Source organism: Athene noctua, chromosome 10, assembly GCF_965140245.1.
Source record: "Athene noctua chromosome 10, bAthNoc1.hap1.1, whole genome shotgun sequence".
Classification (NCBI taxonomy): domain Eukaryota; kingdom Metazoa; phylum Chordata; class Aves; order Strigiformes; family Strigidae; genus Athene; species Athene noctua.
In genome coordinates, this window is record NC_134046.1 from 22088232 (window position 1) to 22104586 (window position 16355).

The 16355-nt window shown below is 35.4% G+C and overlaps 2 protein-coding genes across 2 annotated transcripts in view; one reads left to right on the top strand and one right to left on the bottom strand.

Annotated features, from left to right (window-relative positions):
* The window catches only part of SYN2 (synapsin II), a 191284-nt gene that overhangs the window by 96930 nt on the left and 77999 nt on the right, over window positions 1-16355 (top strand). The window lies entirely within an intron of this gene.
* Window positions 888-16355, bottom strand: part of TIMP4 (TIMP metallopeptidase inhibitor 4) — a 29800-nt gene continuing 14332 nt past the window's right edge. Inside the window, exons 2-5 of the mRNA XM_074914353.1 lie at window positions 10778-10875; window positions 4977-5091; window positions 4194-4318; window positions 888-4021 (exon numbers count right to left, since the gene is read on the bottom strand). Of these exons, the coding sequence (XP_074770454.1) occupies window positions 3824-4021; window positions 4194-4318; window positions 4977-5091; window positions 10778-10875 (536 nt within the window). The 3' untranslated portion in view covers window positions 888-3823. The remainder of the gene's footprint in view (window positions 4022-4193; window positions 4319-4976; window positions 5092-10777; window positions 10876-16355) is intronic.

Genomic DNA, 16355 nt, shown 5'->3' on the forward strand with positions numbered 1-16355 from the left:
CCTTATTTGCATTTACTTTTAGAGAATTTGGTATTTACAGTTCAAAATATTTTTTTTTTAGTTCCTCTTGTGTTTGCTCCTTCCCTTCTTATTCTCCAAATTGTAACCTAGACCTCTCTCCCTCCCCTCCACTGCAAACCAGCTGTGGGGGGGTGTGGGGGGAGAGCAGAGGAAAACTCCAAATCTCTGTGAATTGAGTTTTCAGCTGAGCATGCCAGAGGTATGGTTGTGCTTCTCTTTCTTTTGCTTCTTTCATACTCTGGTGATCATTTGTACTGAGTCTTTAGGCGGCAATAAAAGGTAAATCAACAAAGATGCCATTCTTTTGTGTAAAAATGGAGCTGCTTTAATGAAACACTTTTTGAAACAGAAACATTCATCTCAAACTGATTAAAACTATACAAAATGCTGTAAGGCTTTTTGAACTCATTGCTAGTTGAGTCATATCTACAGCCTTTCCCTCAGTAATTAGTTCCCTTTCTTTCACTACATTCCCACTTCTTATGTTCTCTGTCATAAAAAAAAAACCAAACAAACAAACCACCAAACAGCTTTTTCAACGTAATTGTTGGACAATTTAATTAAAACTTAACTGGAACATTGAGAAAAAGCCAGCAATAATAATGGTGTAGTTTTATCCACCATTCACCTGTACAATCTTCTTTCTCCATTCTTTTTTCTACTCTTATCATGAGTCATATGAATAATTTTCAAATTAAAATGAAATGTTGTACCAGGCTATATTTATGCTCTAACTTTTCATATAGTACATACACAGTTTCAAAAAGTAAAAATAAAATGATGTAAAAATAATCTGCTGTTGATAATATATCAATGCCACTACAGTAAAAATCTTGATCGGAAAATAACATATTCAGAATGCCACATTGTAAATAAATCCTTTTATTAATCTTCATCAGTGTTGAATTGCAGGGAAAATAAAAACTCATTCTGAGAGGGTTTTTTTGTAAAGCTTTTCTTGCCGTATTTTTTGATATGAGAAAAAAATAATCTTTGTACCATCCATTGTTGTAAGTTTGGCCAAATTTATGCTCAGACAGAAATCAAAGTGGATAGCCATTAATTTTGGAACACCTCATATAGGATATTTCATGGCAGATTGAATATAAAATGTTTTTTAAACTAATTATGGCATACATTCATATTACAGTTTGTTCATAAATATCGAAGAAAACATTTATTTTTACAAGGTACATAGAGAAGTCAATCTGAGTTGGGCTAGTTAAGTTTAAGGTCTAGTTACTGTAAAACTGAGATAGAAAAAGAACTATGAGTTTAAAAAAGCAAAAATATCTTTTTGCCACAGAGCGCTATTCAAAAGACACTGTTACATCAAAATGGATTTGGAAACAAATGCTACACTGTACATGTATAGAATATTAATTAGCCATGTGCTTGCTTCAGACTTTGTATGGTTATTAAGCTCTTGCAGGCTGTCGAAATTGTTTTGGTTTGACATGAGGAAATAAGGCCTGTTTTTTAAGTCTGTCTGTAAATTGGTAATATAAATGTCCAGTGTTGACTAAATAGCACTCTCAATATTGTCTCTGCAATATCAGTTACTTTTTGGAAGAAATGTAGCCCTTTTATTTCATTTATGTAAGTAACCATAATAAGTCTATGGTCCAAATTAGTGTTAGGTGATTTTTTGTTTATCTTTAGCAAAGCAGAAAATGAACTAGGCTTTATATTTGGCAGCACAAATACATGGTGTTTTAATTTAGGATTGTAAATTAAAATAGAGAAAAACTGACTTATATTAAATAAAAAGTGAAACACTGACAATTAAGGGACAAATACTCCTCAAAGGAACAACAGCATGCCTTCCTGTTGGCCTTGCACCATTTGCACTTCATTGGAATTGTGTAAGTTTAGCCACAAAAAAAGTAAATAAGAATATTTATTCTCACAAGAGTGTTTTAAAACCTACCCTTTAAATATGTATTCATGCAGTTGTCAAACATTAGAAACATGAACAGAATATGTCACAAATCATTTATACAGGGTTTTTTTTTGCAAGTGTATGTTATATATCCAATACAATATATCTTAGGGTGTGACAAGACACACGGGACATGATGAATTTTATGTCCAAACTACTACTTCATTGAAATTAATGGAATTAGAGATTGCTATACACTTAGAGGTGTGCATATCTTTGCAAGTGTAAGTCCCAGAGGTTTTACAGGGACTCTATAGCAGACTAAAGGAACTATTTGCAAATCTGGACCCTTGAACTAATAGACAATAACAGCTCTGATTCTTAATGAGCCCATGGGCTGAAAATGTCACACTATGGTTAACAAGAATGACTGAAGTGTTTGTGTTAAACCTTTAAATAGACCTGACCTAACCAAACATGAACAGCACTGTCTACATCTCTGCCTGTTGTTCTAAATTCTCATATGAGGAATACATGAGAGTAATTTCCAGCCACAACTGGAACGAAGTGAAAGGAATTCAGTGGAGAAAATGTGAAATATGTCAGAAATGACAGCTATTACAGATTCATATCCTGCGTGACACTTCTCATCAAGTTTCTAGAACACAAGCAGTTGGGACAACTGTCTAAACTTTGGCATTTATGGAAATAATTTCTTAAGTTTTACCACTGTGAATTGAATTACTTTTGTAAACTTAAAGAGATGTGAGATTAGTTACTGTCTGCAGTAATCAATTCATAAAAGACACTAAAATACTAAAAGGCAAAATACATTGTAATGCTTCTCTAGTATAAGTTCATGAGTAACCAAATTCATTATGACAAGAGTATGATGGGTTTTCATGAATGAAAAAACATTAATGTAAATTTAACCTATTAGATACAGTCAAATATTTGAGAGCCTTTTAGACATCACTTGCTGTGTAAGTTATGCAATATCTATCATGTATATTTTTACAGGAGTTTCTAAAGTCAAGACTTTTAACAGTGCTGAAATACAATGACCTATTCATGTATTTAGAGAGGCATTATCAAGTACTACAGCTGCTGTGATGGTGGACACGATTTCTGTAAATATAAGCAGTTTTAGCCTGTCGTTATTTGCCTTGGTTCCATAAAATGCTGAAGCATTAGAACATCTGGCTTTTCTTTCAACAATGTATAGCTAGTCCATAGAAATATTGAATTAGGTAAGAGGATTTTGATTATCAAGGCTGGTTTTTAACTTAGTTATCAGTGAAAGTTACAACTTTATCTGTAGATAAAGAAAGCTATGACATAAGTAACATACAAAATATGGAGCACAGATTGTTTTAATCACAGAAGTATTCAACTTGTTTCAACAGATAAGGAAATACAGGGATTTCTGAGCTTTTTTATAGCACATTGTTATAATACTTTACATATACACTGTACAATAATTCTTTTGTATCACAAGACTTTCATACAGAAAAAAATAGTTCTATAAAACATTCCGTAGTTCATCGGAAAGATTTGTAATAAACCATGGGGCTCTCTTAATTTGTAGTTAACAGAAATAGGGGACCAAATTTTGGCAATTCTTTTGATCTTGTACTTTCATATTGGTAAAAGGGAAACTTGTTATGCCTTAGAGGACACAGAGGAGCATTCTCAGCTTGAGCCTCTCTGTACAAAGCATAACTTTACAGAGTAGCTACCTCCAGGAGATTTGTTCCTCATCTTGCATGAGTGCCAATTCCACAGACTCGTACTTTAGCTGTACAGGACAATTTGTTTTTGTTTCTAAGCAACAGATACATTAGACGATGGCAGTTCAAAGCTGTGAGCGTGCAATGTTTGATGGAATTAGACTCCAAGGCTTTTAAGGAAGTGATCATTTTAAGGTTCACTGATATCTATAAACTCTTTCTCTGGGGGAGGACCACCTCGGTACCAGCTGCAAGTGCCATCACTTCTCTTGATACAGGCATAGTGCTTGGCTTGGTGCCCATATAGCTTTCTTTCTATCAGCCAGTCTGTCCAGAGGCACTCATTTGGTGTAGTGATGGAACAGGGCACCATGTAACAGGTAGTAATCTAAATGTGAAATAGTACATTAATTCAGTATATTGCAAATTTCATTAAAATGGTATTTATTCTCAAATAATATAACATGCACAGTGTATAAGCGAACAGTTGCCACCACTGAAAACTGCTGCTGCCTGTAAGGTGGCCTTCACCATTAGACAGTGTTTCATTCTATACTTACTTTGCAGCCACAGCCCATTTGATATCTCTGATTAAGACTCTTCTTTTGAGACAAGGATAAATCATCCCATGGTTCAATGTAGTTGCATAAATGGATGAGGACTTTACCATCACTTAAAATTTGACCTACAGCATGGAAAATAAGAAAAATAAGGCAAGCAAATAAAACTGTTTTCTAGAAAGAAATCGCAAGAATACCTGAGGTTTTTAACCAATCGCACCAAGTTAGTCATGTTTCACGCTTCTTTCAGTGAATGTAATTATAACTGACAGAACTATTCTACTGATTGAATGCTGAATAAATTAAAAATATTTAAGTAGCATATTTTTCAAAAGATGCTGATAATCTTCCAGGAGGGGATGGATGCAACTGAGTAGTATGTTAAACTAGATTTCAGGACTCCGTAGAAAAATCTCAAATTACTTAGAACCCCAAATCTGCATATATGTAGGCATGTGTTTTCTCATTAAGCATGTTTGCATTCCTGGGAAGAACAGCCCTGTTGTTTTTAAACAAATAATAATGGCATGCTTCGTATTTACTCATTGCATAGTTACTGACCTTGACTTCCTTTGAAACTGCTTTAGGATTGTTGGATGAGGAATGGAAAACGTGTAAGATCACAGTATAATTACAGCTTTACACAATTTGTCCATTTCATTGTGTTTTGTATTATTTAGTACATAAATGTATTATTTTTTAACAAGGGCTGGCATATTTTTGCAAAGTCAGTCTAAGTAGTTACTTCTGGTTTATAGGTACCTTAGTTTTGTTACATTTTACCTGTCAAAAGATACTGTTTTTTGTTGTTAGCTTCCAGTTTCACTCCACAGAGTGACGAATCAAAAGGGGTATAGACATACTGGACATCCTTGAGCTTTTCAAATCCTTTAAACATCTGAAAATTATCAGAAACGGAAAGTCAGTGGTGGAAAACAAATGTGAAAAAACAGTTGCAAACAATAGCTGAAAGAAATATATGTTGCATCTCTTTAAAAAAGGCTCTGAAGTCTGAACTTGAGAGAATATACAAATAGATCCCTTCTCTACACTAAATGAAATGTGTCTGTTACTTTTAGAAGGAAATTGGGTCTTAATTTTTTTTAATTATAGGGTTTTAATTTTGCTTTTTCAGTGTTTTTAATGGATCTTTAAAGCTTTCTCTTCAATTCATGTTCTACTGGCATCTTCCATTTAGGGAGTAATGCAGAGACAGCATTCATCTCAAACAAAGTGCTGCAGCAATTTAAGATGCAAAAAATTCTCAATATATTAATATGTGAAATTTTATCTTGATTGGTGCAATGGTGTCTATCTTCAAGGACATGAGAAATTCTCAGAAACTGAGTATTGTTCTTATAGTCAGTCATTAAAGCAAGCTGGTTTTCCACATCCAGAATTTTTTGCCCAGTGCAGCCTTCTCAACTGTTGGAAAATGGGATCCAGCTCTTAGAATTTATAGCTTGGAGCACCAAAATGGACAAGCTCAGGATCAAAGCCTGAGCAGTGTTCAGATTGGCTGCTCCTTAACTAGCATTTCCAACTATGAAAATAATTCTTAAATAAGCCGTTAAAAGATCAAAACAAATTTAGTTGTGTCCAAATGTGAGAAGGAACCATAAGATGCTAATCATCCTCAGAGTGCCTGTCATCACCTAATATGACATAACTGAAACCCCAACACTTCAGGGGCCCCGTTGGGTGACATCATGCTGTGTGTTGACAGCTGTGGACAATCGCAAGGCTCCCCAAGGGCAGGCTCTCCCAGTTGCAGCTGGCGTCACTGGAAAATGTGTTTGTGTTACTCAAGTTCTCTCAGGAGATTTAAATAGTACAGGGCACTAGAAAATACACTCTAATATGCTGATTTTTCTGAAGCCATCTTTATGGAATGAAAAAAGGCAAAGTTGTTGTCATTTGGCTTCTGATCCAAAAATATTAGATGTTGATTTGGAATTCTTAGTAGAAAAAAACAAACTCACCAAAACAAAACAAAAACAAATCCGTATCCTGCACAAAGCAGCAGTGAAAATAATAGAAAGCTTACATAATGATGATGAAAATGTATCTTATTTTATTAAAAAAAAAAGTAGTCTGGTACGTCAGCTCAAGTGAAAAGTTCTCAGAAAGATGGCCAAACGAGGAAGCAGGAGCAGGCTGCAGGCGTGTTGCGGAGAATCTGCCTGATTGCTGACCCAGCGCCTCGGGGCAGCCCATGCCTTCCTCTCTCCTGCAAAGACCCGCTGGATTCCTGCCATCTTTGAACCTTGAACCCTCTGCTGCTGCTGCCCTTCCATCTGCCCCGTTCAGGGTGGGGGTACCAGGCACAGATGTCTAGTACATAGTAACTACATGAACTCTGCAAGTATCCTCTGAGTTGAGTTCTCTCGACATTCAAAAGCCTTTTATTGCAGTGTACAGTAGGGCACAGCTTCTCTTTTAATATCTCATCACTTGATCTAAATTAACTTGAGGCATTACGCAGACAACACAAATTGATTTAACTATAAAAAAAACACATAAATATCCATGGCAACTTATAATGGAGATCTAGTTAATATTTAAATTAGTTTGGTGTTTGTTTTGTTGGGGTTTTTTTAAATGACAGCCTGACCTATCTGAGGTTTTGACCTAGGTATTTGTTAAAGCATTTCTTAAGATCTTCTGTTTAACTCAGTAAATCATATTTGATCCTCTCAATCATATTCTTTCATCTCCTAAAAGTGTAGATATTGTCTCTGTAAAGGGATAAGATGGCTCAATTTGATTCTGCACTGTGATATGGTCCATTTACCTTTGAGTTCTGGTAGGACTTAGTTAGGATAGAAAATAGGGTGAGGGATTGGGTGAATAGAAAAAAGTGACCCTGATACTAAAGTCTGTACAAACACTGTCCCTGTCCTGAGGTATATAGCCAAGACCAGTGCGTGGCTGTTGCTTTAGCATTTTAGAAGACTTTTCTTTAAGACTATCAGTATTACTTTCAGCGCCTTGGGCATCTTCCTTCACATTTCTTTTCTCTTCTTTATTCTCTTCAACATCTATCATGGCTTCTTTTCTTAGCTTTATATAGGGATTAATATCTAGCTTTAAAACTGCATGCATCACTGTAAAGTGTGGATAACCTGTTTAGCTTAAGCACCTCCTCATATTCCCATTGTGAGGGGACCCCACTCTCTTGTAAAAGAAGTCTGATTCTTTCAGTGGGTTTCCATTCATGCAGCTTGTGTGGAAAATACTTAGCAATTTTGCTTACAATGGTTTAATTTGGTAAAATGTGTTGATTTCATGTATGACAGTAATATCTTGGGCCTTACTTCACTATTCCGATAATATAGGACAAAATGTCACAAAAGCTAATGGCATTGTTTTAATATTTAGCTGGCTTCTCAGAGTAAGTGTGATGAACAAGTCAATAACAATAATATTATGATGACAAATATCGAATTGCATGTAAATTATGTATTTTCTTCTCTCTAATATAATGCTGGAAATACTGCAATAAAAGAAAACAGTAGTTGAAAAAATGTATGGCTTCTCAACATGCCAACTCATGTATGTAACAGGAGTAAACTCCATCATAATTGTTTTTTTATTTCTGAAAATTAATAACAAAATCATACTTAATATTTCTGTCCAAACCCACCAATGTTTTAATGCTAAGTCTAATGCACTGGATTTAAAATAACAGAAATATAATTTTTGTAACAGGAGTAGCATAAACCAGCCGCACTAATGTTAGATGTCAAACAACCCAGAGAGCAACATAACAGAGAAACAGCAGCATTTTGCTGAATTTACAGTTGCAGTGAAATGTACCCATTCTGTGGTTCTGTGTTTCTTTTCCCAGAGGGAGGAAGAATTGCTGAGGGAAGTGTGAATATGTGTATGTCTTAAAAAGTATTCACCAAAACTAATACTGAGTTGATAATCATGTTTGATCTTGACAGATCTTACAGCTCAAAAGAAATTATTAGAGTCTCTTAGTTTTTGTATTATATAAAGTGAATTCTTAGCATTTCCCCCCAATCCTGTAAATGTTTATGCACAGGGTTAGCCAGAAACATGCAACCCGCGCCATCTGACACTGCAAGGACTGTTCAGTTTATCATAACTGAGAGCCATCAAATTTACGGTATGAGAAATCAGTCTGTAAGCACTCAGTAGAAGAAAGACTATAATAGTGAAAACAGAATATTCTACCGTTTGACATACACTGTTGATTTAGATTCTTTTAAATGTTGTCGTCTGAGGGGAGAGGTGAGAAATTAATTGTGTTATCAAGTTATTGCTCTGGTCAACCAAGTTCTCAGTTATTCGGAAAACCAAGATACACAAACGAGGTCACAGATCCACGAGGCTCAGTTTGAAAATCTCTGACAAGCTATTTCAGTGATGTTGTTAGTCAGTCTGTGAGTTGTCCCACTTCACTGAGGTGGCCATATCTGGCTGATTGCATACAACATTATATTACTTTAATTTATTACTTTACACTTACCAAATCTTTCCAAGCATGAACTATGTAAAATTCCTCTCTCTTTACTTTTGCAACTTGATGCGGACTTTACAGTGTTATCCATAACACTTTCCTATTAAAGTTCTGTTATTTTAAAAGTGAGTATTTCTTAGTAATTTTCCAGTATAACCAGTCCTGCTTAATTTTTACCTGTATGCCACCTCTGAATTATATGCTTAGAATATAACAGATTATATTATTCGTTGTCAGTTCTTGTATGACTTACCAGTTACAGGCAAAGTTGCCTTTGTTGATTTATTTCAGTGCCACACTGAGTTTACTAGCTGTTCCACAAAAGATTTATAGCTTACAGAAGCTGCTGTTCACTCGCCCACTCTGTGTTGTGGAGTTTCAAACAAAAATCCTTCTACTGGATTTGTTAGGGATGCTGAGCAGGGAGCTGGGTCCCAACGCAGCTGAGCAGCCTGTGTGCCAGGGTGAAAGCCTCAGCTCCTACCTCTCTCCTAACTGTCTTCTGGCCAGAAGTAAGAATTTGAAGGGTGGGACTATTATGACCCATGTGTCTTTAGTCTAAGTTTGTATGTAATGATGTAGAGCATCTTTTCTTAGAAAATAAATCTGTTTTGTCCAGTCCTAGCTGACTTGCCTTCTGAAACTTAGGGGAATTAAATAAAGATCTCTTACTGATGCCTGAGTTTTGAATAGGCCTCTACTTAGGAAAATTTGGGAGAAATTCCAAAGCAGCTCCAATATATGAATGTATTTCAGAGATTTCAGTGGGCTGTTACAGAAGAACAGGATTATAGACTGAAAAGAATAACACAGACTAGACAACTCATTCTTCTTTTTTTTGTGATGAAGTATAAAATGATTTGCATTTCTCTAAAGTTACAGAAGTCTTGCAGAGTAGCAACAGAAAATAAGTGCTCATGGGAGGAAAGAGAATTGCTCTGGTATTTATATACTTATTTCTGTAAAGAAACATTTGAAAATATCCTTAATAGTTTAAGAAGACAGAAAAAGGCAAATGGTGAAGAGTTTTGGCGTTTGTTTTAACAAGGTAAAAAGGATTGGCTTGTTGAAATTGCTATAAAATCTTAACAGAAGTCATGTGTGATTACCTCAAACTGTTCACAAGGATGGTTTTCTTGTTTACCATCGATTTTTCTTAGTAAAGCTCCTGTGAGCAATACCAATGAAGGCTTGAATTTTTTTTTTGAAAGCACATAGCCATTCATAATTACCTACTTGTGTTCTCAATAAATGTAATGACACAAATCAATACAAATAATACAAAATAATACTCTATGAAAAATGAGAGATAAAACCATCTACAAAAGTTAAAACAAACAAATGAAAACCCCCACCAATGCACACTAACATGTTTTAATTGAAAGAGACTACCTATCTTTTGTGTATGCCAGAAACAGGTACATCATGATGTTTTTACATCAGTGAGAGTTTGATGGTGACTTGAATGGGATCAAGATATGTCTTCTTAAAGTACATTAATGAGTATGTCTCCTTATTGGAGCTGAACAAATAATGGAAAAATCTGTGAGATCCTGAATGACTATTTCTGGGTGCTTCTACTTGGTGTCTGCTCTCCTAACAACATTCATACAAATGGATTTTTGTTTATATGAATATTAGGGAAGGTCTTCTGTTTCTGCAAATATCCCTATTCACTTATGAACAAAGGTCCTTGCTATTCCATCTGGAAATGCTTTCCTCTGTTTATAAAGTTTACATCATCCAGTCAAGAGTTGCAATATCATAACGCAACATAGGTGATCAAGTATCCACCAGAAACAGCACGTGTCAAACACCATTCATAGGTTGAAGTATGTTTTCATGAAGTCTTCATAAAGCAATTGTAACAAAATATTTCAGCAAAATATAGTTATTTAGCAAGCAGCTCATGAATGTCAGAACATCTTTCTCTTTTTTTTTTATCCCTACTTTGATTTATTCTCTGTAGTTCACCTGGGTCTAACCATATAGGCAGCTGGAGCCTTTTCCAGCTTAAAGTGTTTAGGGCTAAATTGTAGTCATATACATAGGTTATCAGCATTGAACTTCAAAATAGCTAAGTGATTCCATGTACCTTTATTTGTTTGATTTCATACCGGATCATTTTGTGGGTATCAAGAGGATCATCACTGGCAGGAACCACCTTTTCGCTGGATATTTTTGCTCTAATCACTGTAATAGAGAAAAAGATTTAAATGCAAATAAGTGTATGCCTAATTTTATAAGTGATAGTGAAAATTATATTGATAGATTTTAACAGTTTACACTTTAGCTAGAAGCAGATTTTAAGCCTTGTTACTATAAGAACACTAGATTAAGTTTTCTTTCTGAAAAGAAAAATAAGTGGGCTGCCTGTGATATAAATTTGAATTTCTGTGAATCTGGAAATCTGAATTAAGTTACCATTCAGTTTTGACAAAAACAGTCCATCAAAATCTTTGGAATACTTGAATCCCATAAAATTTTATAAAATAATCATTGTTATAAACAGTGGGCAGAAAAAAGGGACACTTCTGTTAATGACCAAGGAGTTGTTGATCAGTTAAATAGACTTGAAGTTAACACTCTGAAAGACCATGCCAGACAAGATTAAAGCATCACTTCTATGCATGGAAGAAGACAAGAAGAGCACGGTCTTTCATGCACTTTTCTGAGACTATAAATGTTAGGATTTTTCTTAACATAACATGTCATTAGTTGTGTTAACCTGTATAAATTAATTACACCCTCTTTTGATGCATTTTATTTATTTCCTATCCTTTAAACAAGGAAAGTATGAGATTTTCTGAAAGAAGAAATGCTTTCTTTTCCTATCTGTTTGAGTCATCTCTCTTGTATATGCTGTTTAAAATATACCAGGACTGTTAAGCACAGAGAACAACAGGATTCTAAGAATGTGGTATATGGCCAAAATTTCTCTAGGGACTTCTATCTCCCCAGAGTATTGAGAGTCCTGGTTTTGCTCAGTTCTGGATGGCCACTATTACAGCTCCTCTGCAGCTGTAGTACTTGTTGGAACAAACAATCAGTATCTGCATGGAGAGATACTGGCAAAGGCCGGAGCAATCAACAGTCAAACCCCACTTCAACTGTACATCCGATTCACAATTGGGCAGAGATGGATCTGTGCAAGGACATCTGCATCTGCAGGTGGGATAGAGACCAGAAAATACTCTTTGGTATGACTGCAACTCTCTGACACCTTCTTTTTTATTTTGTTTTTATATTTCGTTATGAAAGGAACCGTTCTATCAAAATTAGTATGAAAAAGACATGACAGAATAAGTTAGGTTAGAACGAGCCTCTGGAGGCCTAGTCCAACCGCTTGCTCAGCTTGAATCAGGATGCTCAGGGCTGTGTCCAGCTGAGTATCTCTGAGGAAGGAGATTCTGCAGCCTCCCTCAGCCCCTGTTCCAGGCTTTAACCACTCTTACAGTGAAATCCTCATACTTCCCATTCACTGAAAAAAATATCAAGCTAATGCAGAAGAATATTTTTGGGCATCAAAATCCTGCTTTTCCCCAAAAAAACATTTCTTTGACAGATTGACCTCTAAACATCATATCTAAAGAAAAGGAATAAGAAACCCAGGTTGTAATTAAACAGCCAGAGGTCAGTCCCATCTAATAATGGGCAATTCTCATTTCCTCACTTATTAGCAGAGCAAACTGTATGTAATAATCAACACAATGCAGATGCTTACAGCTTCAAAGCTTGAGTCCTCTATCTTTTGGCACAATGCTCCCTCCTCTCAAGCCATTTAAACTCTTTTAAAGGAGCATTTTAGACTTGGGTAGGATTGGAAGTAAAGAGTTCTTTTAAGTATGAACAGCAAATTCCTCATTTCAAATGGTAAATGGCAGCATCTCTTTAATCATCTGCAGATGTGTTATGTTCCCACAAATTAACAGTACTTCTTCAGTGCTTTGATCTAATTCCAGATTAAAAGTGTTGTGGATTGTGTGTACTATACTGATGGAAAGGTCAAATTAGAATCATGTTGTTTTGTGTTTCATTGCTTTCCTTTGCATCATTACTTCCTAAAAAAAGGTTTTCTCATTAAAGACTTCACTCAATATAGAAGGTAAGGGGTGAGACAACAGGAGCTAGCTCCATTATTTTATTAATACCATAACATGGTTTATATGCAGGAAATCTTTTCCTGCCTATTCAATGCAAATATTTGTAGGATAATTAAAACTATTTTCCCCTTGTGTTTAATGTTGAAACATCGCTCCTTTTCATTTTTTTATTAAATTCTGCTTGTTAGCATCTGAGAGGAACATTACAGATGATCAGTGATAGCTGAGAGGGTCCCCGTGTAGTTATGCAAGGCTGAAAGTATAACATTTGGGGGTTTTTCATTAAGAGATCTTCTTCTGGATATGTAGAAGAAAATGAAAACTATTTTTATGTTGCATGTGTTTCATTCATTTGTTTGTTTAAGAGAAAGCTTCCAGATGGAGATGGAAGACCAGATTTTTTTTTTTTAATGACAAGAAAGTTTTACCGTTACAGGATGTCTAAATCTTTAGTTATTTGGCCTCTACTTTTCTATTCTCCTGAAACCAGATTCAGATACACACAGATTTTTTGGGGGCCTTTTAATTCTCCTTGGTTTTCTTTTTTCTGTGCTTTAATATTTTTTTTCAATCAGTGTCGTCTAGCTGTCTCCTAAAACCCCTTATTCATGTGGTTGCTTCTGTTTTTAACCACAAGCACTTCCTGATTTAGCATTCCTGGGCCTAGCCATCTCCCTCTCTTCACTCGTGGTTCAGAGGGTGGTTATAACTTAGGATTCCTCCTAGTCTGCACTTCTTTTCAAGAAATGGTTTCAAGTATAGCATGGCTGGCTTGGCTTTTCCTCTCTTTGACTGAGAACAACCTCTGGTTGTTTAGTGTAATAATGTCATTTTATCTGTCAGACAGTTATTGGTTCCTTATGAGGAATTTGCATGTATGAAATACATACACATACCCTTCATATTCTAATGCCAGTAATGCAGTCTGCCTCCAATTCGTTCTGCGTTAAAAATTTAAACTGTTTTTCAAAAGACTCTAACATTTCAGTAGTAGGATGTAGCATTTCTGTGGAACTCGTATCTTCTAACTCGTGGTACTTTTATAAAATTTAAACTTTTATCCCCGCTTGGTAGCTGAAGGTTGTCTCAGGTGACTGAACTGAAAGGAAGCTGACGTGATCAGAGCCATGCAGGGGTCAGGTGGAGCCTCAGAACAGAAATCATACCAGCAGTTACTGGCCTCCGCTGTACGTTGGCCTCCACTCAGTTACGCTGAGTCCATAGTGTCGAGTTGCCGCCTCTCTGAGCAACTGCTGCTTTGATTACTAGGGCCATAGCGTTCTGCAGTTACAGGAGGACAGTGTTCTATTTAAGTAAAGTTCTATTAAGTAAACCAGCTTGGCTATTGGACATTCATTATTAGAACTGTGTTAAGAATACTTTTTTTTCCTTCTTTCCTGAATAGTAATAAAAACCTCCCAACCATTTCTACATCAACAAAACATAATTTTGAGCTGGGTACCGTTCAAAACTCAGTATATAACATTGGATATATTTGTCTTTATACAGTCAGGGGAAAAGCATTGAGTTTTATACAATACAGAAATCTTTATATACAATAAGGGTAGAAATTTAGGCATTAACCGCATCTTTCCTAAACCTGGGTGATTTATCTCTGAAATTAGCTGCACTAATTATTTACCTGTAAATAAACTGTACCATCACATTGTATATTAGAGCTTTTTATGGTCATGAGGAACTACTTATACTAGGGACTTTTTTAAAAGAAATTCACTGCCATTAGGTTAATTTTACCACACTACAGTGATGTATGCAATGAAATATGACCAGCTTTTTCACAGGAGACACAAAGAATTGGGCAGTATACTAAAGGCTGCATGCCAAATCATAGATATCGATGGAATCAGAATAAAGTAAATCCTTGTGCTTCGTCCACTGAAATGCATATGTTCCCTAAAAGTTGTATCTCTGTAGACTTGGAGTTTTTTCTTAAGGCATTAATGAAGGCAAAACTGTTTAGTGAAAAATTACTCTCAATGTTAGTATTATTAAATAATATATTCTTTATGATACTCTTTTATATAGTATTATTGTACTTACACAAGTTTGAAGATGATGCTATTTAGCCTGTTTCCTTAACCTATTTGTCACAGTACTATTGTTTGAAGATGGGCAACTTTACTCAACAAAAGTAATCAAGTTTATTACTCCTTCAAAAAGGAAAACTAATTGGAGTTTACTCTCCCGATTAACTTTATTATTCTAAGAAATAGAGGTAAGGGAGAAGGTAAAAACTGATGAATAAAGGAGATCTTTATTCTCCAGTATCTGTTAAATATCAGTAACTATATAATGAAAAATACTTAGATAGGAAAATATTGAAAATATTACTGGATGTAAGAACAAGAAATGATAACTGCTTATGTGCATTCTTATTTTAAATATATAAACCTAAATGTAAATAAAATAAGTAAAAATAAAAATATTGCTAAGAAGAGTATAAATTTTAAAGATGGACAGGTAAGAAGGCAGATACTTGAAGCTCCGAAAATCTTTTTTGTCATCTGTTTGGGCTCTAAAAAACACTTAAGCTACATCCTGAACAAAGTTGTCAAGTGTGTTAAGATCACAGTACTATGAGAAATACAGACGACTATTAAACTGTTGTTTTACTTAAGTTGGGTTTAGTTCAGTTGTTTTTTTTTTTCTGAGGTTTGGTTTCTATCAGAAGAAAAATTTTTTACTCTCTTCTACAATTAAAAGGTTTTTTCGATTATTATCATGATGGACGCATCCGGTTTGAAATATTATCTGCACTGGAGTATTAATTATATCAGTGATAAATTATGTAATATGATTTGTAAATGAATATATTTTTAGTTAGGCAGTTGCAGCTTAAAGGAAAGCTCCATAGTTAATTAACTTCGGTAAGAGGTAGATTAATGAATGGAAGGACAGGGTTGTCTAGACTGGGATACCTTAGCTGCTTTTTGGAAAAATAAGGACTAAATCCTGTCCCTTAGCCTTGAAATAGATTCTGAGGTCCATAAACAAAGCCCTTCCCCTCTCCAATATTGAGAACGAAGAATGGAGATCTCGAACGAAGGAAGAATATGTGCAGTTCTGCATGCAGAGGAAACCATAGTGCTGGGCTGTGCCAGCCATTTGTATTCCTGGTTTGCCCTGGGATTCAGCTTCTTTTATGCACCACTAAGGCCACTTGCAAATTTTAGGAACAGTGCCTCCATTATTGGCACTGCACCAAAAATAGGCAGTTAAACTGCAGGTGAAAGTCTCTTATTTATTCTCCTTTCTTTCTCCTGAATATTCTTGCTGCTCAGGGTAGGTCAGCCCTCACTAAGAAAATAAGAGCAGTGAGTCCTGACATGTCCAGGTAATTACATCCCTTTTTAGGTTTGAGATCAGAACTAGCAGTAGCAACATCCTTCAAATAGGCATCTTCAGGAAGACTCTGTGTTTCAGATGTAGCCTCCAGATCACTTCAGACTAAGTTTACAGGCTACTGCATAACTATCTGAGTAGAAATTTAATCTCCATCACTCTTAAACAGTCTTTCTCTCTAGAAATCAGGAAAGATTATTTCATGTC